Raw genomic sequence first — 21,713 nt, 5'->3', positions numbered from 1 at the left:
CTCCTGCCTTCCCCCTCCTCTCCTGCCTCCCCCTATAACCTTCCTCTCCTCTCCTGCCTCCCCCCTCCTCTCCTGCCCTCCCTCCCCCCTCCTCTCCTGCCCTCCCCAGGCATGTAAGCCCCACCAGGGAGGTGAGGGAGGCCAGGTACAGACACAGGTCTCTCCCCATCCCAGCCACACTGACAGTCAGGCCAGCCCTGCCAAGAGAAAATGCACCACCAGCCCAGCTAAGGTAGGGTTCAGTCTTTTACCCACCCAACTGACCCTATTCATTAAGGCATTCATTCAAATGTGTTTCAACGGATAACTAAAGTGAGTGTTTCTTATTAGACATGTCCAGGTAGTCCTGCCCTTTTTCAGTAAGTTTTCATCCATGTGGTGCCTTAGTACCAGCTCTGGTACTAAAGCCTGGGAACTGTCCACTCCATCACACAACTGGTGAACGCATAAAGGAATGACGCTGAATGAAACATTTAGATTGCCGAGCGTCTCTCTTTTCTCTGAGCACAGAGTGGTGTCGACTTGTGGACAAACGACCCGGTACAACAGCAGATCCCCAGCTGGTACCTAACGCCACAGAGACTACAGGTGGGTATTTGTTAACCCCTATAGGTCTAAGCCCATAAATTGCAATATCTACTAAGTTAACATATGTAATTGTTTTAAGATGATGATGAAGCCATTTGATTGTGAAATAAAACATAAATATATCTATTAGAGGTCGACCAATTATGATTTTTCAACGCCGGTACTGATTATTGGAGGACCAAAAAAAGCCGATACCGATTAATCGGCCGATTTTATTTATTTATTTGATTTTTTTTAATTTTTTTTTATTTGTAATAATGACAATTACAACAATACTGAATGAACACTTATTTTAACTTAATATAATACATCAATAAAATCAATTTAGCGTCAAGTAGATAGTGAAACATGTTCAATTTCGTTTAAATAATGCAAAAACCAAGTGTTGGAGAAGAAAGCAAAAGTGCAATAAGTGCCATGTAAGAAAGCTAATGTTTCAGTTCCTTGCTCAGAACATGAGAGCATATGAAAGCTGGTGGTTCCTTTTAACACGAGTCTTGAATATTCCCAGGTAAGAAGTTTTAGGTTGTAGTTATTATTGGAATTATAGGACTATTTCCCTCTATACCATTTGTATTTCATTAACCTTTGACTATTGGATGTTCTTATAGGCACTTTAGTATTGCCAGTGTAACAGTATAGCATCCGTCCCTCTCCTCGCTCCTCCCTGGGCTCTAACCATCAACACAACGACAACAGCCACCATCGAAGCAGCGTTACCCATGCAGAGCAAGGGGAACAACTACTAGAAGGCCCAGAGCGAGTGACGTTTGAAACGCTTTTAGCGCACGCTAACTAGCTAACTAGTTACACCAGCCTCATCTCGGGGAGTTGATAGTTGATAGGCTTGAAGTCATAAACAGCGCAATGCTTGACGGACAGCGAAGAGCTGCTGGCAAAACGCACGAAAGGGCTGTTTGAATGAATGTTTATGCGCCTACTTCTGCCTACCACCGCTCAGTCAGATACTTAGATACTTGTATGAGCAGTCAGATTATATGCAACGCAGGACACGCGAGATAATATCTAGTAATATCATCAACCATGTGAAGTTAACGAGGGATTATGATTGATTGTTTCTATAAGATAAGTTTAATGCTAGCTAGCAACTTACCTTGGCATACTGCAGTCTCCTTTTGGAGTGCAACGAGAGAGAGGCAGGTCGTTATTGCGTTGGACTAGTTAACTGTAAGGTTGCAAGATTGGATCCTCCGAGCTGACAAGGTGAAAATCTGTCGTTCTGCCCCTGAACAGGCAGTTAACCCACTGTTCCTAGGCCGTCATTGAAAATAAGAATGTGTTCTTAACTGACTTGCCTAGTTAAATAAAGGTATATATAAAAAATGGCAAATCGGTGCCAAAAATACCTATTTCAGATTATGAAAACTTGAAATCGGCTCTAATTAATCGGCCATTCCGATTAATCGGTCGGCCTCTAATATATATATATAATCTCAGCAAAAAAAGAAACATCCTGTCAACTGCGTTTATTTTCAGCAAACTTAACAACTGCTACATAAACTGAACATGTTCCATAGACATGTGAATAACAGAAATGAAATAATGTGTCCCCGACCAAAGGGGGGCAAAATCAAAATGAACAGTAACAGACAGTATCTGATGTGGCCACCAGCTGCATTAAGTAAGGCAGTGCATCTCCTCCTCATGGACTGTACCACTTTTGCCAGTTCTCGCTGTGAGATGTTACCCCACTCTTCCACCAAGGTCCTAGCCCTCACCCTCCATTCCAACAGGTCCCAGCCCTCACCCTCCATTCCAACAGGTCCCAGCCGTGCTCAATGAGATTGAGATCCGGGCCCTGCGCTGGCTATGGCAGAACACTGACATTCCTGTCTTGCAGGAAATCACGCACAGAACGAGCAGTATAGCTGGTGGTATTGTCATGCTAGAGGTTCATGTCAGGAAGAGGGAGGAGGATGTCTTCCCTGTAATGCACAGCGTTGAGATTGCCTGCAATGACAACAAGCTCAGTCCGATGATGCTGTGACACACCGCCCCAGACCATGACGGACCCTCCATATCGATCCCGCTCCAGAGTACAAGCCTCGGTGTAACGCTCATTCCTTTGAAAATAAACGTGAATCCAACCATCACCCCTGGTGAGACAATACCGCGACTCGTCAGTGAAGAGCACTTTTTGCCAGTCCTGTCTGGTTCAGCGACGGTGGGTTTGTGCCCATAGACTACGTTGTTGCCGGTGATGTAAGGCAGGTCCTCACCAGACAACAGGCCTACACGCCCCCAGACCAGCCTCTCTCAGCCTATTGCGGACAGTCCGAGCGCTGGTAGAGGGATTGTGCGTTCCTGGTGTAACTCGGGCAGTTGTTGTTGCCATCCTGTACCTGTCCCGCAGGTGTGATGTTCGCATGTACCGATGTTGTTTACACGTGGTCTGCCACTGTCCGTCCTGTCTCCCTGTAGCGCTGTCTTAGGCGTCTCACAGTACAGACATTACCATTTATTTCCCTGGCCACATCTGTGGTCCTCATGCCTTGTTGCAGCATGCCTAAGGCATGTTCACGCAGATGAGCAGGGGCCCTGAGCATATTCCTTTTGGTGTTTTTCAGAGTCAGGAGAAAGGCCTCTTTACTGTCCTAAGTTTTCATGACTGTGACCTTAATTGACTACAGTCTGTAAGCTGTTAGTGTCTTAATGACCGTTCCACAGGTGCATGTTCATTAATTGTTTATGCTTCATTGAAGAAGCATGGGAAACAGTGTTTAAATCCTTTACAATGACGATCTGTGAAGTTATTTGGATTTTTACGAACAATGTTTTAAAGTGTTTGTATCTGAGAGATGTATAAGTAGTCAGGATTTGTAGTTATATATTTTAGATCCATATTTTGTCATCATATTTTTGGCTCATTTTACCTGCGATTTGAAAAAAAATCAATTTGACGGACATTCTGACTTTGAAGAAGTCTTCTCACAAAACTAACTGGCCAGACCAAATTGTTGGAGCTACAAACAAATGTCACCAATAACACAAATAGGGACACTCTCAATGGTAGGTCTCTAGTATAAACACACAGGGGGAGCTGCAGCTCAACGGTATGCCTCTAGTATAAACACAGGGGGAGCTGCAGCTCAACGGTATGCCTCTAGTATAAACACACAGGGGGAGCTGCAGCTCAACGGTAGGTCTCTAGTATAAACACACAGGGGGAGCTGCAGCTCAACGGTAGGTCTCTAGTATAAACACACAGGGGGAGCTGCAGCTCAACGGTAGGTCTCTATAAACACACAGGGGGAGCTGCAGCTCAACGGTATGCCTCTAGTATAAACACAGGGGGAGCTGCAGCTCAACGGTATGCCTCTAGTATAAACACACAGGGGGAGCTGCAGCTCAACGGTAGGTCTCTAGTATAAACACACAGGGGAGCTGCAGCTCAACGGTAGGTCTCTAGTATAAACACACAGGGGGAGCTGCAGCTCAACGGTAGGTCTCTAGTATAAACACACAGGGGGAGCTGCAGCTCAACGGTAGGTCTCTAGTATAAACACACAGGGGGAGCTGCAGCTCAACGGTAGGTCTCTATAAACACACAGGGGGAGCTGCAGCTCAACGGTAGGTCTCTAGTATAAACACACAGGGGAGCTGCAGCTCAACGGTAGGTCTCTAGTATAAACACACAGGGGGAGCTGCAGCTCAACGGTAGGTCTCTAGTATAAACACACAGGGGGAGCTGCAGCTCAACGGTAGGTCTCTATAAACACACAGGGGGAGCTGCAGCTCAACGGTAGGTCTCTATAAACACACAGGGGGAGCTGCAGCTCAACGGTAGGTCTCTATAAACACACAGGGGGAGCTGCAGCTCAACGGTAGGTCTCTATAAACACACAGGGGGAGATTCAGGATTCAAAATGACATCAGTGTTTGACGCTGTGGAGCATCAATCAGCTTTACTGGGTTTTAATGCGAGTAATTTTAGACTCTGCCCTTTTCCAAAGCAACTTGAGGACTGAATAGTAAGAATAAAAGTCTTAAGCGAAACAATACAGAATGTAAATAGTTAAGGATGGTTCTAAATACCTTTCCCTCCACCTCTAGCTCCTGGATCAGCTCCGGACCAACCGGACCAGTCTGAAACCACCACAGGTACAGATGCTGGATCAGCTGGAAAACCAGTTCTCCCTCATGCAGCAGCATCAACATCAGGTACATACACACACTCAAACAAACCTGTGGCTTTATGTATGAATAACTTAAGCCATCGTTCCATTCCAGTGTTTAAAGACATTTGGAGTGCTATATATAAGAAAAGGACGTGCTAGTACAGGTTTTCTGTCTCTCTTCCATCTCTCCGTTTTTATTTTCTAGGTGAAACAGCAGGCAGCAGGCCAGTTGTGGCCCACACAACCCAACGGCCCCTCGCTATCCCCAAACTCCCTCCCCTCACCTCACCCCCTCTCCCGGACTTCACCTGTCAGTCACACCACAGCCCACCCTCCCTGCACTCCTCAGCCAATGGCCAACGGACCTTTATCTTTAAGTCACCTGGGACAGCTGGGTAATCAGGAGGCGGGGACCATGGGCAATAATCACACTCCCGGTTTACCGGGTGCAGGGACTTTACCGGGGGGTCTAACGGAAAGTGGCAGGAGTAACAGAAACGTGCCTTACCTGCAGCAGAACTGTCTACCTCACAACTGCACAGCCGCTAGTGATACCAGTACCCCTACCAGCAACAACACTAGTAGTACCAATACCCCCACCAGCAACACCACCAGTCACCGCAGTAACAGTACCAGTACCAGTAATGCAGAGGAGGCCTGGAAGAGCCAGCAACACACCAACTCCCCAGAGGTACATATTGATGGTACTGTCTCAGTTGAGCTGCTCATATTGTCTGTCTAATCTCCTTTGTTCTAGCTCTCTTTTAGCACTCACTCTTTCTAGCACTCACTCTTTCTTGTTTCGTCTCACCCTCTAATGTTCATTGCTGTTTTGTCTCACTCTCTAATGTTCGTTGATGTTTTGTCTCACCCTCTAATGTTCATTGCTGTTTTGTCTCACCCTCTAATGTTCATTGCTGTTTTGTCTCACTCTCTAATGTTCGTTGATGTTTTGTCTCACCCTCTAATGTTCATTGCTGTTTTGTCTCACCCTCTAATGTTCGTTGCTGTTTTGTCTCACCCTCTAATGTTCATTGATGTTTTGTCTCACCCTGTAATGTTCATTGCTGTTTTGTCTCACCCTCTAATGTTCATTGCTGTTTTGTCTCACTCTCTAATGTTCGTTGATGTTTTGTCTCACCCTCTGTTTGTTGATGTTTTGTCTCACCCTCTAATGTTCATTGCTGTTTTGTCTCACCCTCTAATGTTCATTGCTGTTTTGTCTCACTCTCTAATGTTCGTTGATGTTTTGTCTCACCCTCTGTTTGTTGATGTTTTGTCTCACCCTCTAATGTTCATTGCTGTTTTGTCTCACCCTCTAATGTTCATTGCTGTTTTGTCTCACCCTCTAATGTTCATTGCTGTTTTGTCTCACCCTCTAATGTTCATTGATGTTTTGTCTCACCCTCTAATGTTCATTGCTGTTTTGTCTCACCCTCTAATGTTCATTGCTGTTTTGTCTCACCCTCTAATGTTCATTGATGTTTTGTCTCACCCTCTGTTCGTTGATGTTTTGTCTCACCCTCTAATGTTCGTTGATGTTTTGTCTCACCCTCTAATGTTCGTTGATGTTTTGTCTCACCCTCTGTTTGTTGATGTTTTGTCTCACCCTCTAATGTTCGTTGTTGTTTTGTTTCTCCGTCAGGGGCTTCACAAAGGTCCAGGGTCATATTCGGCAGGTCCCAATGGAGAACACCCTTCCTCCCCCTCCCATCCCACCCAGGCAGCTGGCCCTGGTGCTCAAAGTCTAAATCAGGTCGGACATTCCACCGGGTCCTGCCCTGCCTCCTCTTCCTCCTCCTGTTCCTCCCTCTCCTCCTTCTCCTCTTCGCCACAGAGGGGTGGTGCCCCCAACTATCTCCCTTCCTCTCCCCTCCCCTCCACCACCACTACCTCAGGGGCCCAAACCAAAGAGACCACGCCTTTAGGAATCAGCAGCGGATTGGCTACCCCTGCAGGGACACTACTCAGTCCCAGTCTAACCGCCCTTACACATGGATTGGCTACCCCTGCAGGGACACTACTCAGTCCCAGTCTAACCGCCCTTACACATGGATTGGTTAATCACATCCAGCAGGGGGCGGTGACCACCACGTACAGCTCGGGGAGCCAATCCCAGCCCGGCTCTCCTCCTCCGGACGCGTTCAGTTCAGACGACCCTCAGCTCTCAGCCTTGCTCAGAGGAAAGGACAATAATAAGGATGATGGAAACCACGATAGTAATAATCATCATCATCATCGTGGCGTTAATCAAGGAGCCACCACGGACGATAACATCAAGGTCAACAACATCCCCTCGGGTGTCCACCATGGAGGTCCCAAACCCCTGTCGGAACACTCTGTGGCGTCCTCGCCCCTCTCAGCCATGTCCGTCACCACCCCCTCCTCCCACCGCTCAACTAACCCCCCGACAGCCAGCAACCTCGCCAGCCTTAACAGCAGCCCACCCAACAGAGGAACCACCGGTACCACCACTACCCCACAGGTCAATGGTAAGGGGCTAGAGGACTCTCGCAGCCCAGTCAAAGTGGATCCCACTGAGCTGTCTCACAGAAGGCCAGCCCTGGCCTCATGGTCCTCAGTATCCATCTACCCCAGCTCAAACCAGGTGCTCAAAGCATGCAGGTAGGACATCATATCCTTCTGTCACATCACACTTCAATTGTAGCCCATTTGTGTTTTCATCGGAGTGTATGTATGGATGTGGTAAAGGCTGTGCGTTTTGATCGGAGTGTATGTATGGATGTGGTAAAGGCTGTGCGTTTTGATCGGAGTGTATGTATGGATGTGGTAAAGGCTGTGTTGTTATGCAGTGTTTCATGATAAATGTCATACTAACTAGAGTTCACTGTCTGAGTCAAATGGAGCTGACTGGTGTGGCTGACTGATTGGTGTGGCTGACTGACTGACTGACTGGTGTGGCTGACTGACTGACTTGACTGGTGGTGGCTGACTGACTGACTGACTGGTGTGGTTGACTGACTGACTGACTTGTGTTGCTGACTGACTGACTGACTGGTGTGGCTGGACTGACTGGTGTGGCTGACTGACTGACTGACTGGTGTGGCTGACAAATGGACTGACTGGTGTGGCTGACTGACTGACTGGTGTGGCTGACTGACTGACTGACTGGTGTGGCTGACTGACTGACTGACTGGTGGTGGCTAACTAGAGTTCACTGTTCACTGTCTGAGTCAAATGGAGCTGACTGGTGTGGCTGACTGATTGGTGTGGCTGACTGACTGACTGACTGGTGTGGCTGACTGACTGACTGACTGACTGACTGGTGTGGCTGACTGACTGGTGTGGCTGACTGACTGACTGACTGGTGTGGCTGACTGACTGACTGGTGTGACTGACTGACTGACTGACTGGTGTGGCTGACTGACTGACTGGTGTTGCTGACTGACTGACTGGTGTGGCTGACTGACTGACTGGTGTGGCTGACTGACTGGTGTGGCTGACTGACTGGCTGACTGACTGGTGTGGCTGGCTGACTGACTGACTGGTGTGGCTGACTGACTGACTGGTGTGGCTGACTGACTGACTGACTGACTGACTGGTGTGGCTAACTAGAGTTCACTGTCTGAGTCAAATGGAGCTGACTGGTGTGGCTGACTGACTGGTGTGGCTGACTGACTGGTGTGGCTGACTGACTGACTGACTGACTGACTGGCTGACTGACTGACTGGTGTGGCTGACTGACTGACTGGTGTGGTTGACTGACTGACTGACTGACTGACTGGTGTGGCTGACTGACTGACTGGTGTGGCTGACTGACTGGTGTGGCTGACTGACTGACTGGTGTGGCTGACTGACTGACTGGTGTGGCTGACTGACTGACTGACTGGTGTGGCTGACTGACTGACTGACTGACTGGTGTGGCTGACTGACTGACTGGTGTGGCTGACTGACTGACTGGTGTGGCTGACTGACTGACTGACTGACTGGTGTGGCTGGCTGGCTGACTGACTGACTGGTGTGGCTGACTGACTGACTGGTGTGGCTGGCTGGCTGACTGACTGGTGTGGCTGGCTGACTGACTGACTGGTGTGGCTGGCTGGCTGACTGACTGGTGTGGCTGACTAACTGGTGTGGCTGACTAACTGGTGTGGCTGACTGACTGGTGTGGCCGGCTGACTGACTGGTGTGGCCGGCTGACTGACTGGTGTGGCTGACTGGTGTGGCTGGCTGACTGACTGGTGTGGCTGACTGACTGACTGGTGTGACTGACTGACTGGTGTGGCTGACTGACTGACTGGTGTGGCTGACTGACTGACTGGTGTGGCTGACTGACTGACTGACTGGTGTGGCTGACTGACTGGTGTGGCTGACTTACTGGTGTGACTGACTGACTGGTGTGGCTGACTGACTGACTGGTGTGGCTGACTGACTGACTGGTGTGGCTGACTGGCTGGTGTGGACTGACTGACTGGTGTGACTGACTGACTGACTGACTGACTGACTGACTGGTGTGGCTGACTGACTGACTGACTGGTGTGGCTGACCGACTGGTGTGGCTGACTGACTGGGTCTGGCTGGCTGACTGACTGACTGGTGTGGCTGACTGACTGACTGGTGTGGCTGGCTGACTGGTGTCCGGCTGACTGGTGTGGCCGGCTGACTGACTGGTGTGGCCGGCTGACTGACTGGTGTGGCTGACTGACTGACTGGTGTGGCTGACTGACTGACTGACTGACTGGTGTGGCTGACTGACTCACTGACTGACTGGTGTGGCTGACTGACTCACTGACTGACTGGTGTGGCTGACTGACTCACTGACTGACTGGTGTGGCTGGCTGACTGACTGGTGTGGCTGACTGATGTGGCTGGCTGGCTGACTGACTGGTGTGGCTGACTGACTGACTGGTGTGGCTGACTGACTGACTGGTGTGGCTGGCTGACTGACTGGTGTGACTGACTGGTGTGATTGACTGACTGGTGTGGCAGGCTGGCTGACTGACTGGTGTGGCTGGCTGGCTGACTGACTGACTGGTGTGGCTGGCTGGCTGACTGACTGACTGGTGTGGCTGGCTGACTGACTGACTGGTGTGGCTGGCTGGCTGACTGACTGGTGTGGCTGACTGACTGACTCACTGACTGGTGTGGCTGACTGACTGACTGACTGGTGTGGCTGACTGACTGACTGACTGGTGTGGCTGGCTGACTGACTGACTGGTGTGGCTGGCTGGCTGACTGACTGACTGACTGGTGTGGCTGACTGACTGACTGACTGGTGTGGCTGACTGACTGGTGTGACTGACTGACTGACTGGTGTGGCAGGCTGGCTGACTGCGGTGGCTGGCTGAGTTGCTGATGACTTATTTATTTTGGTGAAAAAGACAACTGTGGTTTGAGTTGCCTCTTGAAGGTCTTTGTGCTGTAGCCAGCCAGCCTGGCCTTAAGGGCCTGTAGCCCTTAGTTAGCCTTTAGTTGGTGGCAGGTAGCCTAGTGGTTAGAGCGCTGGACTTGTAACCCGAAAGGTTGCAGGTTTGAATCCCCGAGCTGACAAGGTAAAAATCTGTCGTTCCGCCCCTGAGCAAGAATTCAGAGGGGTTTGGTTAAATGTGGAAGACACATTTCAGTTAAATGCATTCAGTTGTACAACTGACTAGGTATCCCCCTTTCATTAGTTAGCCTTCTAGTTAACCCTTGGTTAGCCTTCTAGTTAACCCTTGGTTAGCCTTTTAGTTAACCCTTTAGTTGGCCTTTTCGTTAACCCTTTAGTTAGCCTTTTAGTTAACCCCTAGTTAGCATTTTAGTTAACCCCTAGTTAGCCTTTTAGTTAACCCTTTAGTTAGCCTTCTAGTTAACCGTTTAGTTGGCATTTTAGTTAACCCTTTAGTTGGCCTTTTAGTTAACCCGTTAGTTAACCCTTTAGTTAGCCTTTTAGTTAACCCCTAGTTATCCTTTTAGTTAACCCTTTAGTTAACCTTTTAGTTAGCCTTTTAGTTAACCCCTAGTTAGCCTTTTAGTTAACCCTTAGTTTGCCTTTTAGTTAGCCTTACCTGTTACGTTCCGCTCTGGGTTACCAAATAGTTGCATCATTGTTGTGCTCATTAGGGGGCGGCAGGTCGCCTAGTGGTTAGAGCTTTGGACTAGTAACTGAAAGGTTGCTAGATCGAATCCCTGAGCTGACAAGGTAAAAATCTGTCATTCTGCCCCTGAACAGGGCAGTTAACCCACTGTCTTTGTAAATAAGAATTTGTTCTTAACTGACTTGCCTAGTTAAATACAATCAATAAAAAGTGTAGATCTGAAGGACCTGGACATGATGAACATGGCAGATCTCCACTAGCTTTCCTCTCTGATAGGCTAGGGGGATGTCCTCGGGTGGACACCAGTGACTAGGCTGGGCCCTAGGGGATGTGTCTGGATGGATGGGTTATTTGTTAATAGCACATCTGTTTAGTGTCTACAGGAAGTGGCCAGGAACTGACAGGGTTGTAGAGTTCCTGAGCAGTAAGCCCTGTGTGTACACAACCTAAGCCATAGCTGTTATTCTACTGTACATCTAGAGTTCTGTATATGACTGGAGCTTTGGTTAACTGCTTCTCTCGGCTTCTTTCTCTTACTGAAGCACGTCAATAGGCTGTTTACACAGGCAGCCCGATTAGAATCTTTTTTTCCCCTCACTATTTGGTCTTTAGACCAAATTTTCACATCAGATTTATTTTTTCCCCAAAGCACAGGGGGAGCTTTTTCCCCAAAGCTGATCTGATTTGTCAAAAGTCAAATAAAAACTGTTTATCTGACTGCCTGTGCAAACAGCCATAGTACCAGTTAATCTGGAATCTGTTTTAACAGTGATCTGTTTTCCGCTCCACAATGCATGTCTAGACTCCAGATTCATCGTGTTAGTTTGTGCTGCTGCTCTTAGCTGAAAAGTGATCTGTGCTGTCTCACCAAGCCAATTAAAGAGGAGAGATGGGAGAGATACAACAAAAAGCATTGTTATTGGAACAGTTTAAAAACACTGTTTCTGAGACCTGGTGTTTTCTCTATCACCCCCCCCCTGTGTCTTTAGGAACCTGGGGAAGAATGGCCTGTCCGGCAGCAGTATCCTCCTTGATCAGTGTCCCCCGCCTAGGCCCCCCCTGCCCCCCTCACCCTCGCTGCCGAAGGACAAACTCAACCCCTCCACACCCAGTATCTACGTGAGTAAATAGCTGTGAGGGTTTTTACTCATGTCTGTATGTTGGGATTAGGGTTTCCGTTAGCCTGTAATAGTCGGCTTTTGGACTATTTTTATTTTTAGAAAAGCAGATGAATGAAATTGGCGCTGGCCAATTGTCCGGGAGAAGAAGAAAAAATCCCACTGTGAAATGAGGCTTTTTAGCCTCTTGAATTTGCAGAATTTAGTGGAATTAAATTGGTGTGTGTGTGTGTGTGTGTGTGTGTGTAGGCTACAGTATATTCATTACATATCTTATTTATCACACGCATACAACATACAGATACAGAGGAGCAGTAAATCTGTCAGACAGCGTGAGAGCTGCTGCTGCAGAATCTCAAACAACCATCAGAAGGCAGGTTTCATCAGCGTGAGAGCTGCTGCTGCAGCATCTCAAACAACCATCAGAAGGCAGGTTTCATCAGCGTGAGAGCTGCTGCTGCAGCATCTCAAACAACCATCAGAAGGCAGGTTTCATCAGCGTGAGAGCTGCTGCTGCAGCATCTCAAACAACCATCAGAAGGCAGGTTTCATCAGCGTGAGAGCTGCTGCTGCAGCATCTCAAACAACCATCAGAAGGCAGGTTTCATCAGCGTGAGAGCTGCTGCTGCAGCATCTCAAACAACCATCAGAAGGCAGGCTTCATCAGCGTGAGGGCTGCTGCTGCAGCATCTCAAACAACCATCAGAAGGCAGGCTTCATCAGCGTGAGGGCGCTGCTTCAGCATCTCAAACAACCATCAGAAGACAGGTTTCATCAGCGTGAGGGCTGCTGCTGCAGCATCTCAAACAACCATCAGAAGGCAGGTTTCATCAGCGTGAGGGCTGCTGCTGCAGCATCTCAAACAACCATCAGAAGGCAGGCTTCATCAGCGTGAGAGCTGCTGCTGCAGCATCTCAAACAACCATCAGAAGGCAGGTTTCATCAGCGTGAGGGCTGCTGCTGCAGCATCTCAAACAACCATCAGAAGACAGGTTTCATCAGCGTGAGGGCGGCTGCTTCAGCATCTCAAACAACCATCAGAAGGCAGGCTTCATCAGCGTGAAGCTGCTGCTGCAGGGCAGGTTTCATCAGCGTGAGGGCTGCTGCTGCAGCATCTCAAACAACCATCAGAAGACAGGTTTCATCAGCGTGAGGGCGGCTGCTTCAGCATCTCAAACAACCATCAGAAGGCAGGTTTCATCAGCGTGAGGGCTGCTGCTGCAGCATCTCAAACAACCATCAGAAGACAGGTTTCATCAGCGTGAGGGCGGCTGCTTCAGCATCTCAAACAACCATCAGAAGGCAGGTTTCATCAGCGTGAGAGCTGCTGCTGCAGAATCTCAAACAACCATCAGAAGGCAGGTTTCATCAGCGTGAGGGCTGCTGCTGCAGCATCTCAAACAACCATCAGAAGACAGGTTTCATCAGCGTGAGGGCGGCTGCTTCAGCATCTCAAACAACCATCAGAAGGCAGGTTTCATCAGCGTGAGAGCTGCTGCTGCAGCATCTCAAACAACCATCAGAAGGCAGGTTTCATCAGCGTGAGAGCTGCTGCTGCTGCATCTCAAACAACCATCAGAAGGCAGGCTTCATCAGCGTGAGAGCTGCTGCTGCAGCATCTCAAACAACCATCAGAAGGCAGGCTTCATCAGCGTGAGAGCTGCTGCTGCAGCATCTCAAACAACCATCAGAAGGCAGGCTTCATCAGTGTGAGAGCTGCTGCTGCAGCATCTCAAACAACCATCAGAAGGCAGGTTTCATCAACGTGAGAGCTGCTGCTGCAGCATCTCAAACAACCATCAGAAGACAGGCTTCATCAGCGTGTCACACGCCACTTTGCAATGAGCTGACGGCAGTAGGCTGTGACTACTTAAGTGTTTGAAACCTGAACATTTTAAAACACATGAGGCATGTCTTCAAAGTAGCCTATTAGATCTCTTTTCTTTCTACATTTCTAACAGATATTTGAATCTCTGTCACCGTTTGTGTGACAGGCGCCCTTTTGACACTGGTTTCCTGCCATTTGCATTATGGAACAAACATTCACTTGTAGCCTACTACTGCCTTGTGCGCATTGCTGCGCTTGTAATGTGAATAAATAATAGCTTATTCATATTTTAAGATGAACGTTCTGATCTGTTGCGTCAGACTCATTACTTTTTAAAGTTGCATCCTCGACCTGCATGTTCTGTTAATATGAATTACCATATTCTAAGTGTGATGTCACTCTGAGCACTGTGGGTGGACGCCCTAATCAGGTTATGCATATGGGTCCGGCAGATTTCTCCTATGTCCGGTAAATTTATAATGTTGCCGGTCAAATATCCTGCGCCTCATTTTCCTAACAGAAACCCTGGTTGGAATTTCATTCCTGTGCTTTTTACTCTCTCAGATAAATGTAGTTGTCGTTCCTACTAGCCTGGGCTCTATGGCTGGCCTGGGCTCTATGGGTGGCCTGGGCTCTATGGCTGGCCTGGGCTCTATGGCTGGCCTGGGCTCTATGGGTGGCCTGGGCTCTATGGCTGGCCTGGGCTCTATGGCTGGCCTGGGCTCTATGGGTGGCCTGGGCTCTATGGGTGGCCTGGGCTCTATGGCTGGCCTGGGCTCTATGGCTGGCCTGGGCTCTATGGGTGGCCTGGGCTCTATGGGTGGCCTGGGCTGGCCTGGGCTCTGTGGCTGGCCTGGGCTCTGTGGCTGGCCTGGGCTCTGTGGCTGGCCTGGGCTCTATGGCTGGCCTGGGCTCTATGGCTGGCCTGGGCTGGCCCTGGGCTCTGTGGCTGGCCTGGGCTCTGTGGCTGGCCTGGGCTCTATGGCTGGCCTGGGCTCTATGGCTGGCCTGGGCTGGCCTGGGCTCTGTGGCTGGCCTGGGCTCTATGGGTGGCCTGGGCTCTATGGCTGGGCTCTGTGGCTGGCCTGGGCTCTGTGGCTGGCCTGGGCTCTATGGCTGGCCTGGGCTCTGTGGCTGGCCTGGGCTCTGTGGCTGGCCTGGGCTCTGTGGCTGGCCTGGGCTCTGTGGCTGGCCTGGGCTCTGTGGCTGGCCTGGGCTCTGTGGCTGGCCTGGGCTCTGTGGCTGGCCTGGGCTCTATGGTCTTAGTGTTTATTACAACTAATGGTCTAGTTTGCATTTCAAGTCAACATTTAGGGCAGCAGGTGGGCTGGTGGTTAGAGGTGGGCTGGTAGGCTAGTGGTAAGAGCGTTTGGCCAGTAACTGAAAGGTTGCTGGTTCGAATGCCCGAGCTGACGAGGCTCTGTCGACGTGCCCTTGAGCAATGCACTTAACCCTAATTGCTCCTGTATGTTGCTCTGGATAAGAGCATCTGCTAAATGACTTAAATGTAAATCATTTGGTAGTCAGTTGGTTACAGTTTGGTAGTGTGGTTTGGCTATACTCGACATTAGAGTGTGTGTGTGTGTGTGTGTGTGTGTGTGTGTGTGTGTGTGTGTGTGTGTGTGTGTGTGGTCTCTGATCTGTCTGTTTCTCCCATGGTGTGTAGCTGGAGAATAAGAGAGATGCCTTCTTCCCTCCGCTTCACCAGTTCTGCACCAACCCCTCCAACCCTGTCACTGTCATCAGAGGGCTGGCCGGGGCGCTCAAACTGGGTGAGTTACACACACGGCTGGCAGTCATATACCGCCATTACACACAATACTGCTGCTGGTCGCATTCCAGTCAACTGTCTAGTCCTTCTGTCTCATTTTTGTTTAACGTAGTAAAGCTATATATGTGTGTGTGTGTGTGTGTGTGTGTGTGTGTGTGTGTGTGTGTGTGTGTGTGTGTGTGTGTGTGTGTGTGTGTGTGTGTGTGTGTGTGTGTGTGTGTGTGTGTGTGCGCGCATTCATTCACTGGCTTGGGGTGTGTGTGTGTGTGTATGCGCATTCATTCACTGGCTTGGGGGGTGTGTGTGTGTGCGCATTCATTCACTGGCTTGGGGGGAGTGTGTGTGTGTGTGTCTGTTGAACAACTTTTACATGTATGAGAACAGCACCACCTGCCGGCAGAGAGTGTCATTACATTCAATGTAGCATGTGGAGAAAAGTATTTGCTGCATAGAAAATATATTGACTCCCTCACGCCATCAGTTCTCTACTGTTGCATCAACACACACTGGATAGGTGTAGTGTAATGTGTTGTTTTACAGGGTCAGTCATAGTAGTATGATAGGTGTTGTTTTACAGGGTCAGTCATAGTAGTATGATAGGTGTTGTTTTACAGGGTCAGACATAGTAGTATGGTAGGTGTTGTTTTACAGGGTCAGTCATAGTAGTATGATAGGTACAGTGTAATGTGTTGTTTTACAGGGTCAGTCATAGTAGTATGATAGGTGTTGTTTTACAGGGTCAGTAGTAGTATGATAGGTGTTGTTTTACAGGGTCAGTAGTATGATAGGTGTTGTTTTACATCAGTAGTATGATAGGTGTTGTTGTACAGGGTCAGTCATAGTAGTATGATAGGTGTTGTTTTACAGGGTCAGACATAGTAGTATGATAGGTGTTGTTTTACAGGGTCAGACATAGTAGTATGATAGGTGTTGTTTTACAGGGTCAGACATAATAGTATGATAGGTGTTGTTTTACAGGGTCAGTCATAGTAGTATGATAGGTGTTGTTTTACAGGGTCAGACATAATAGTATGATAGGTGTTGTTTTTTACAGGGTCAGTCATAGTAGTATGATAGGTGTTGTTTTACAGGGTCAGTCATAGTAGTATGATAGGTGTTGTTTTACAGGGTCAGTCATAGTAGTATGATAGGTGTTGTTTTACAGGGTCAGTCATAGTAGTATGATAGGTGTTGTTTTACAGGGTCAGTCATAGTAGTATGATAGGTGTTGTTTTACAGGGTCAGTCATAGTAGTATGATAGGTGTTGTTTTACAGGGTCAGTCATAGTAGTACGGTGCCCCTAGTGTACCTGCTTGAAACTCACTCAAAATATCTGGATGGATAAATAGTTTGTATTTCATTAAGCTAGAGTGCTTCTGAACTCTTTGTTTAACTGCACTGGGAAAGACTTTTCAGCCATGCTGTCAGGAATTAGCTGAAGTGACATGTTTTTTGCAGATGCAAGTTGTGAGTTTACTAAACATCACCTTTCTCTTTTTATCTCTCCTCATTTCCCATCCCTTTCTCTGTCTCCCACTTCTTTCCTCTCCCTCGCTGTTTCCCTCCCTCCACCCTTCTCGCTCTCTGTCTCTCTCCCTCCACCCGTCTCTCTCTCTTGCTCTCTGTCTCTCTCTCCCTCCACCCGTCTCTCTCTCTTGCTCTCTGTCTCTCTCTCCCTCCACCCGTCTCTCTCTCTCTTGCTCTCTGTCTCTCTCTCCCTCCACCCGTCTCTCTCTCTTGCTCTCTGTCTCTCTCCCTCCACCCGTCTCTCTCTCTTGCTCTCTGTCTCTCTCTCCCTCCACCCGTCTCTCTCTCTTGCTCTCTGTCTCTCTCTCCCTCCACCCGTCTCTCTCTCTTGCTCTCTGTCTCTCTCTCCCTCCACCCGTCTCTCTCTCTCTGCTCTCTGTCTCTCTCTCCCTCCACCCGTCTCTCTCTCTTGCTCTCTGTCTCTCTCTCCCTCCACCCGTCTCTCTCTCCCTCCACCCGTCTCTCTCTCCCTCCACCCGTCTCTCTCTCCCTCCACCCGTCTCTCTCTCCCTCCACCCGTCTCTCTCTCCCTCCACCCGTCTCTCTCTCTTGCTCTCTGTCTCTCTCCCTCCACCCGTCTCTCTCTCTTGCTCTCTGTCTCTCTCCCTTCCACCCGTCTCTCTCTCTTGCTCTCTGTCTCTCTCTCCTCCACCCGTCTCTCTCTCTCCTCCCTGTCTCTCTCTCCCTCCACCCGTCTCTCTCCCTCCTCTCTGTCTCTCTCTCCCTCCACCCGTCTCTCTCTCCCTCCACCCGTCTCTCTCTCTCCCTCCACCCGTCTCTCTCTCTTGCTCTCTGTCTCTCTCTCCCTCCACCCGTCTCTCTCTCTTGCTCTCTGTCTCTCTCTCTCCCTCCACCCGTCTCTCTCTCCCTCCACCCTTCTCCCCCACTCTGTCAGACCTGGGTCTGTTCTCTACTAAGTCCCTGGTGGAGGCTAACCCAGACCACCTGGTGGAGGTGCGGACTCAGCTGTCTCAGCCCACCGATGAGAACTGGGACCTGAGCGGCACCAGGAAGATGTGGCGCTGCCAGAGCAGCCAGTCACACACCACCATCGCCAAGTACGCCCAATACCAGGCGTCGTCCTTCCAGGATTCACTACGGGTTAGTAGAGGGAGCGGCTGAAGGATACAGGCAAATCAAATAAAATTTTATTTGTCACATACACATGGTTAGCAGATGTTAATGCGAGTGTAGCGAAATGCTTGTGCTTCTAGTTCCGACAATGCAGTAATAACCAACAAGTCATCTAACTAACAATTCCAAAACTACTGTCTTATACACAGTGTAAGGGGATAAAGAATATGTACATAAGGATATATGAATGAGTGATGGTACAGAGCAGCATAGGCAAGATACAGTAGATGGTATCGAGTACAGTATATACATATAAGATGAGTATGTAAACAAAGTGGCATAGTTAAAGTGGCTAGTGATACATGTATTACATAAGGATGCAGTAGATGATAGAGTACAGTATATACATATGAGATGAGTATGTAAACAAAGTGGCATAGTTAAAGTGGCTAGTGATACATGTATTACATAAGGATGCAGTCGATGATATAGAGTACAGTATATACGTATGCATATGAGATGAATAATGTAGGGTATGTAACATTATCTTAGGTAGCATTGTTTAAAGTGGCAAGTGATATATTTACATCATTTCCCATCAATTCCCATTATTAAAGTGGCTGGAGTTGAGTCAGTGTCAGTGTGTTGGCAGCAGCCACTCAATGTTAGTGGTGGCTGTTTAACAGTCTGATGGCCTTGAGATAGAAGCTGTTTTTCAGTCTCTCGGTCCCTGCTTTGATGCACCTGTACTGACCTCGCCTTCTGGATGATAGCGGGGTGAACAGGCAGTGGTTCGGGTGGTTGTTGTCCTTGATGATCGTTATGGCCTTCCTGTGACATCGGGTGGTGTAGGTGTCCTGGAGGGCAGGTAGTTTGTCCCCGGTGATGCGTTGTGCAGACCTCACTACCCTCTGGAGAGCCTTACGGTTGTGGGCGGAGCAGTTGCCGTACCAGGCGGTGATGCAGCCCGCCAGGATGCTCTCGATTGTGCATCTGTAGAAGTTTGTGAGTGCTTTTGGTGACAAGCCGAATTTCTTCAGCCTCCTGAGGTTGAAGAGGCGCTGCTGCTCCTTCTTCACGATACTGTCTGTGTGAGTGGACCAATTCAGTTTGTCTGTAATGTGTATGCCGAGGAACTTAAAACTTGCTACCCTCTCCACTACTGTTCCATCGATGTGGATAGGGGGGTGTTCCCTCTGCTGCTTCCTGAAGTCCACAATAATCTCCTTAGTTTTGTTGACGTTGAGTGTGAGGTTATTTTCCTGACACCACACTCCGAGGGCCCTCACCTCCTCCCTGTAGGTCGTCTCGTCATCAAGCCTACCACTGTTGTGTCGTCCGCAAACTTGATGATTGAGTTGGAGGCGTGCGTGGCTACGCAGTCGTGGGTGAACAGGGAGTACAGGAGAGGGCTCAGAACGCACCCTTGTGGGGCCCCAGTGTTGAGGATCAGCGGGGTGGAGATGTTGTTGCCTACCCTCACCACCTGGGGACGGCCTGTCAGGAAGTCCAGTACCCAGTTGCACAGGGCGGGGTCGAGACCCAGGGTCTCGAGCTTGATGATGAGCTTGGAGGGTACTATTGTGTTGAATGCCGAGCTGTAGTCAATGTACAGCATTCTCACATAGGTATTCCTCTTGTCCAGATGGGTTAGGGCAGTGTGCAGTGTGGTTGAGATTGCATTGTCTGTGGACCTTTTTGGGCGGTAAGCAAATTGGAGTGGGTCTAGGGTGTCAGGTAGGGTGGAGGTGATATGGTCCTTGACTAGTCTCTCAAAGCACTTCATGATGACGGAAGTGAGTGCTACGGGCGGTAGTCGTTTAGCTCAGTTACCTTAGCTTTCTTGGGAACAGGAACAGTGGTGGCCCTCTTGAAGCATGTGGGAACAGCAGACTGGTATAGGGATTGATTGAATATGTCCGTAAACACACCGGCCAGCTGGTCTGCGCATGCTCTGAGGGCGCGGCTGGGGATGCCGTCTGGGCCTGCAGCCTTGCGAGGGTTAACACGTTTAAATGTCTTCCTCGGCTGCAGTGAAGGAGAGTCCGCATGTTTTCGTTGCAGGCCGTGTCAGTGGCACTGTATTGTCCTCAAAGCGGGCAAAAAGGTTATTTAGTCTGCCTGGGAGCAAGACATCCTGGTCCGTGACTGGCACACAGACAGACCGACACAGAGAACCATCACCATTGCAAATGCTCTCAATACAATACCTTGTTGAGCTGGGTCCTGTTCTCTGAAAGGCCGTGTGTTTACTGTGCTGAGAACCAACCCCTGTCAGACACTGAATATTCACATGTTCTCTCCTGACTCTGTCACTCAAACGAAACAATGTAAATCTATATTGAATGTATTTCCCAGGAGGAGAAGAAGATGGAGTTGGAAGCAGAGGCAGCCAACGCAGAGAGGTAAGATGCCCTCTGTCTGTCTCTGTCCCTCCCTCCCTCCCTGGCCGTCTGTCGGTCTCTGTCCCTCCCTCCCTCCCTGGCCGTCTGTCTGTCTCTGTCCCTCCCTCCCTCCCTGGCCGTCTGTCTGTCTCTGTCCCTCCCTCCCTCCCTGGCCGTCTGTCTGTCTCTGTCCCTCCCTCCCTCCCTGGCCGTCTGTCTGTCTCTGTCCCTCCCTCCCTCCCTGGCCGTCTGTCTGTCTCTGTCCCTCCCTCCCTCCCTGGCCGTCTGTCGGTCTCTGTCCCTCCCTCTTTGTCTGTCTCTGTCCTCCCTCCCTCCCTGGCCGTCTGTCTGTCTGTCTCTGTCCCCCTCCCCTGGCCGTCTGTCGGTCTCTGTCCCTCCCTCCCTCCCTGGCCGTCTGTCTGTCTCTGTCCCTCCCTCCCTCCCTGGCCGTCTGTCTGTCTCTGTCCCTCCCTCCCTCCCTGGCCGTCTGTCTGTCTCTGTCCCTCCCTCCCTCCCTGGCCGTCTGTCGGTCTCTGTCCCTCCCTCCCTCCCTGGCCGTCTGTCGGTCTCTGTCCCTCCCTCCCTCCCTGGCCGTCTGTCTGTCTCTGTCCCTCCCTCCCTCCCTGGCCGTCTGTCTGTCTCTGTCCCTCCCTCCCTCCCTGGCCGTCTGTCTGTCTCTGTCCCTCCCTCCCTCCCTGGCCGTCTGTCTGTCTCTGTCCCTCCCTCCCTCCCTGGCCGTCTGTCTGTCTCTGTCCCTCCCTCCCTCCCTGGCCGTCTGTCTGTCTCTGTCCCTCCCTCCCTCCCTGGCCGTCTGTCTGTCTCTGTCCCTCCCTCCCCTCCCTGGCCGTCTGTCTGTCCCTCCCTCCCTCCCTGGCCGTCTGTCTGTCTCTGTCCCTCCCTCCCTCCCTGGCCGTTTGTCTGTCTCTGTCCCTCCCTCCCTCCCTGGACCTCTGTCTGTCTCTGTCCCTCCCTGGCCGTCTGTCCCTCTGTCTCGGTCTGTGTGTCATATCGCTCTGCTCGGTCTAAACTACATCTCCCATGATCCTGCAGTGTGGTGTGCCGGAAGAAAGGGCCCTTCAAACACATCAAGTTTGGCACCAACATCGACCTGTCCGACGATAGGAAGTAAGTGTTCCACACAACTCTCACTGACAACATTATGTAGTTCGGTTAACGAGAGACTTTAGTTTGACCTTTTCATGTAAACCAGATTATATCACATGGTCCAAAAACAGACTGGTTAGG

General features: G+C 49.9%; 1 protein-coding gene across 6 annotated transcripts in view; it reads left to right on the top strand.

The window, feature by feature from the left end:
* LOC118366587 (lysine-specific demethylase 6A-like) overlaps nucleotides 1–21,713 on the top strand; it is a 109,738-nt gene that overhangs the window by 68,555 nt on the left and 19,470 nt on the right. For all 6 annotated transcript variants that reach the window (XR_008089746.1, XR_008089745.1, XR_008089744.1 and 3 more), the window contains 10 exons: nucleotides 110–232; nucleotides 511–588; nucleotides 4,663–4,770; nucleotides 4,933–5,418; nucleotides 6,373–7,352; nucleotides 11,755–11,884; nucleotides 15,378–15,483; nucleotides 17,906–18,111; nucleotides 20,443–20,489; nucleotides 21,519–21,593. Coding sequence is in view for 3 of the 6 variants with exons in the window: in XM_052493077.1 (XP_052349037.1) it covers nucleotides 110–232; nucleotides 511–588; nucleotides 4,663–4,770; nucleotides 4,933–5,418; nucleotides 6,373–7,352; nucleotides 11,755–11,884; nucleotides 15,378–15,483; nucleotides 17,906–18,111; nucleotides 20,443–20,489; nucleotides 21,519–21,593 (2,339 nt within the window). In the remaining 3 variants the exon portion in view is untranslated. The remainder of the gene's footprint in view (nucleotides 1–109; nucleotides 233–510; nucleotides 589–4,662; nucleotides 4,771–4,932; nucleotides 5,419–6,372; nucleotides 7,353–11,754; nucleotides 11,885–15,377; nucleotides 15,484–17,905; nucleotides 18,112–20,442; nucleotides 20,490–21,518; nucleotides 21,594–21,713) is intronic.

Source organism: Oncorhynchus keta, chromosome 34 (genome assembly GCF_023373465.1).
Source record: "Oncorhynchus keta strain PuntledgeMale-10-30-2019 chromosome 34, Oket_V2, whole genome shotgun sequence".
Classification (NCBI taxonomy): domain Eukaryota; kingdom Metazoa; phylum Chordata; class Actinopteri; order Salmoniformes; family Salmonidae; genus Oncorhynchus; species Oncorhynchus keta.
This window is presented reverse-complemented; position numbering and strand designations above follow the sequence as displayed.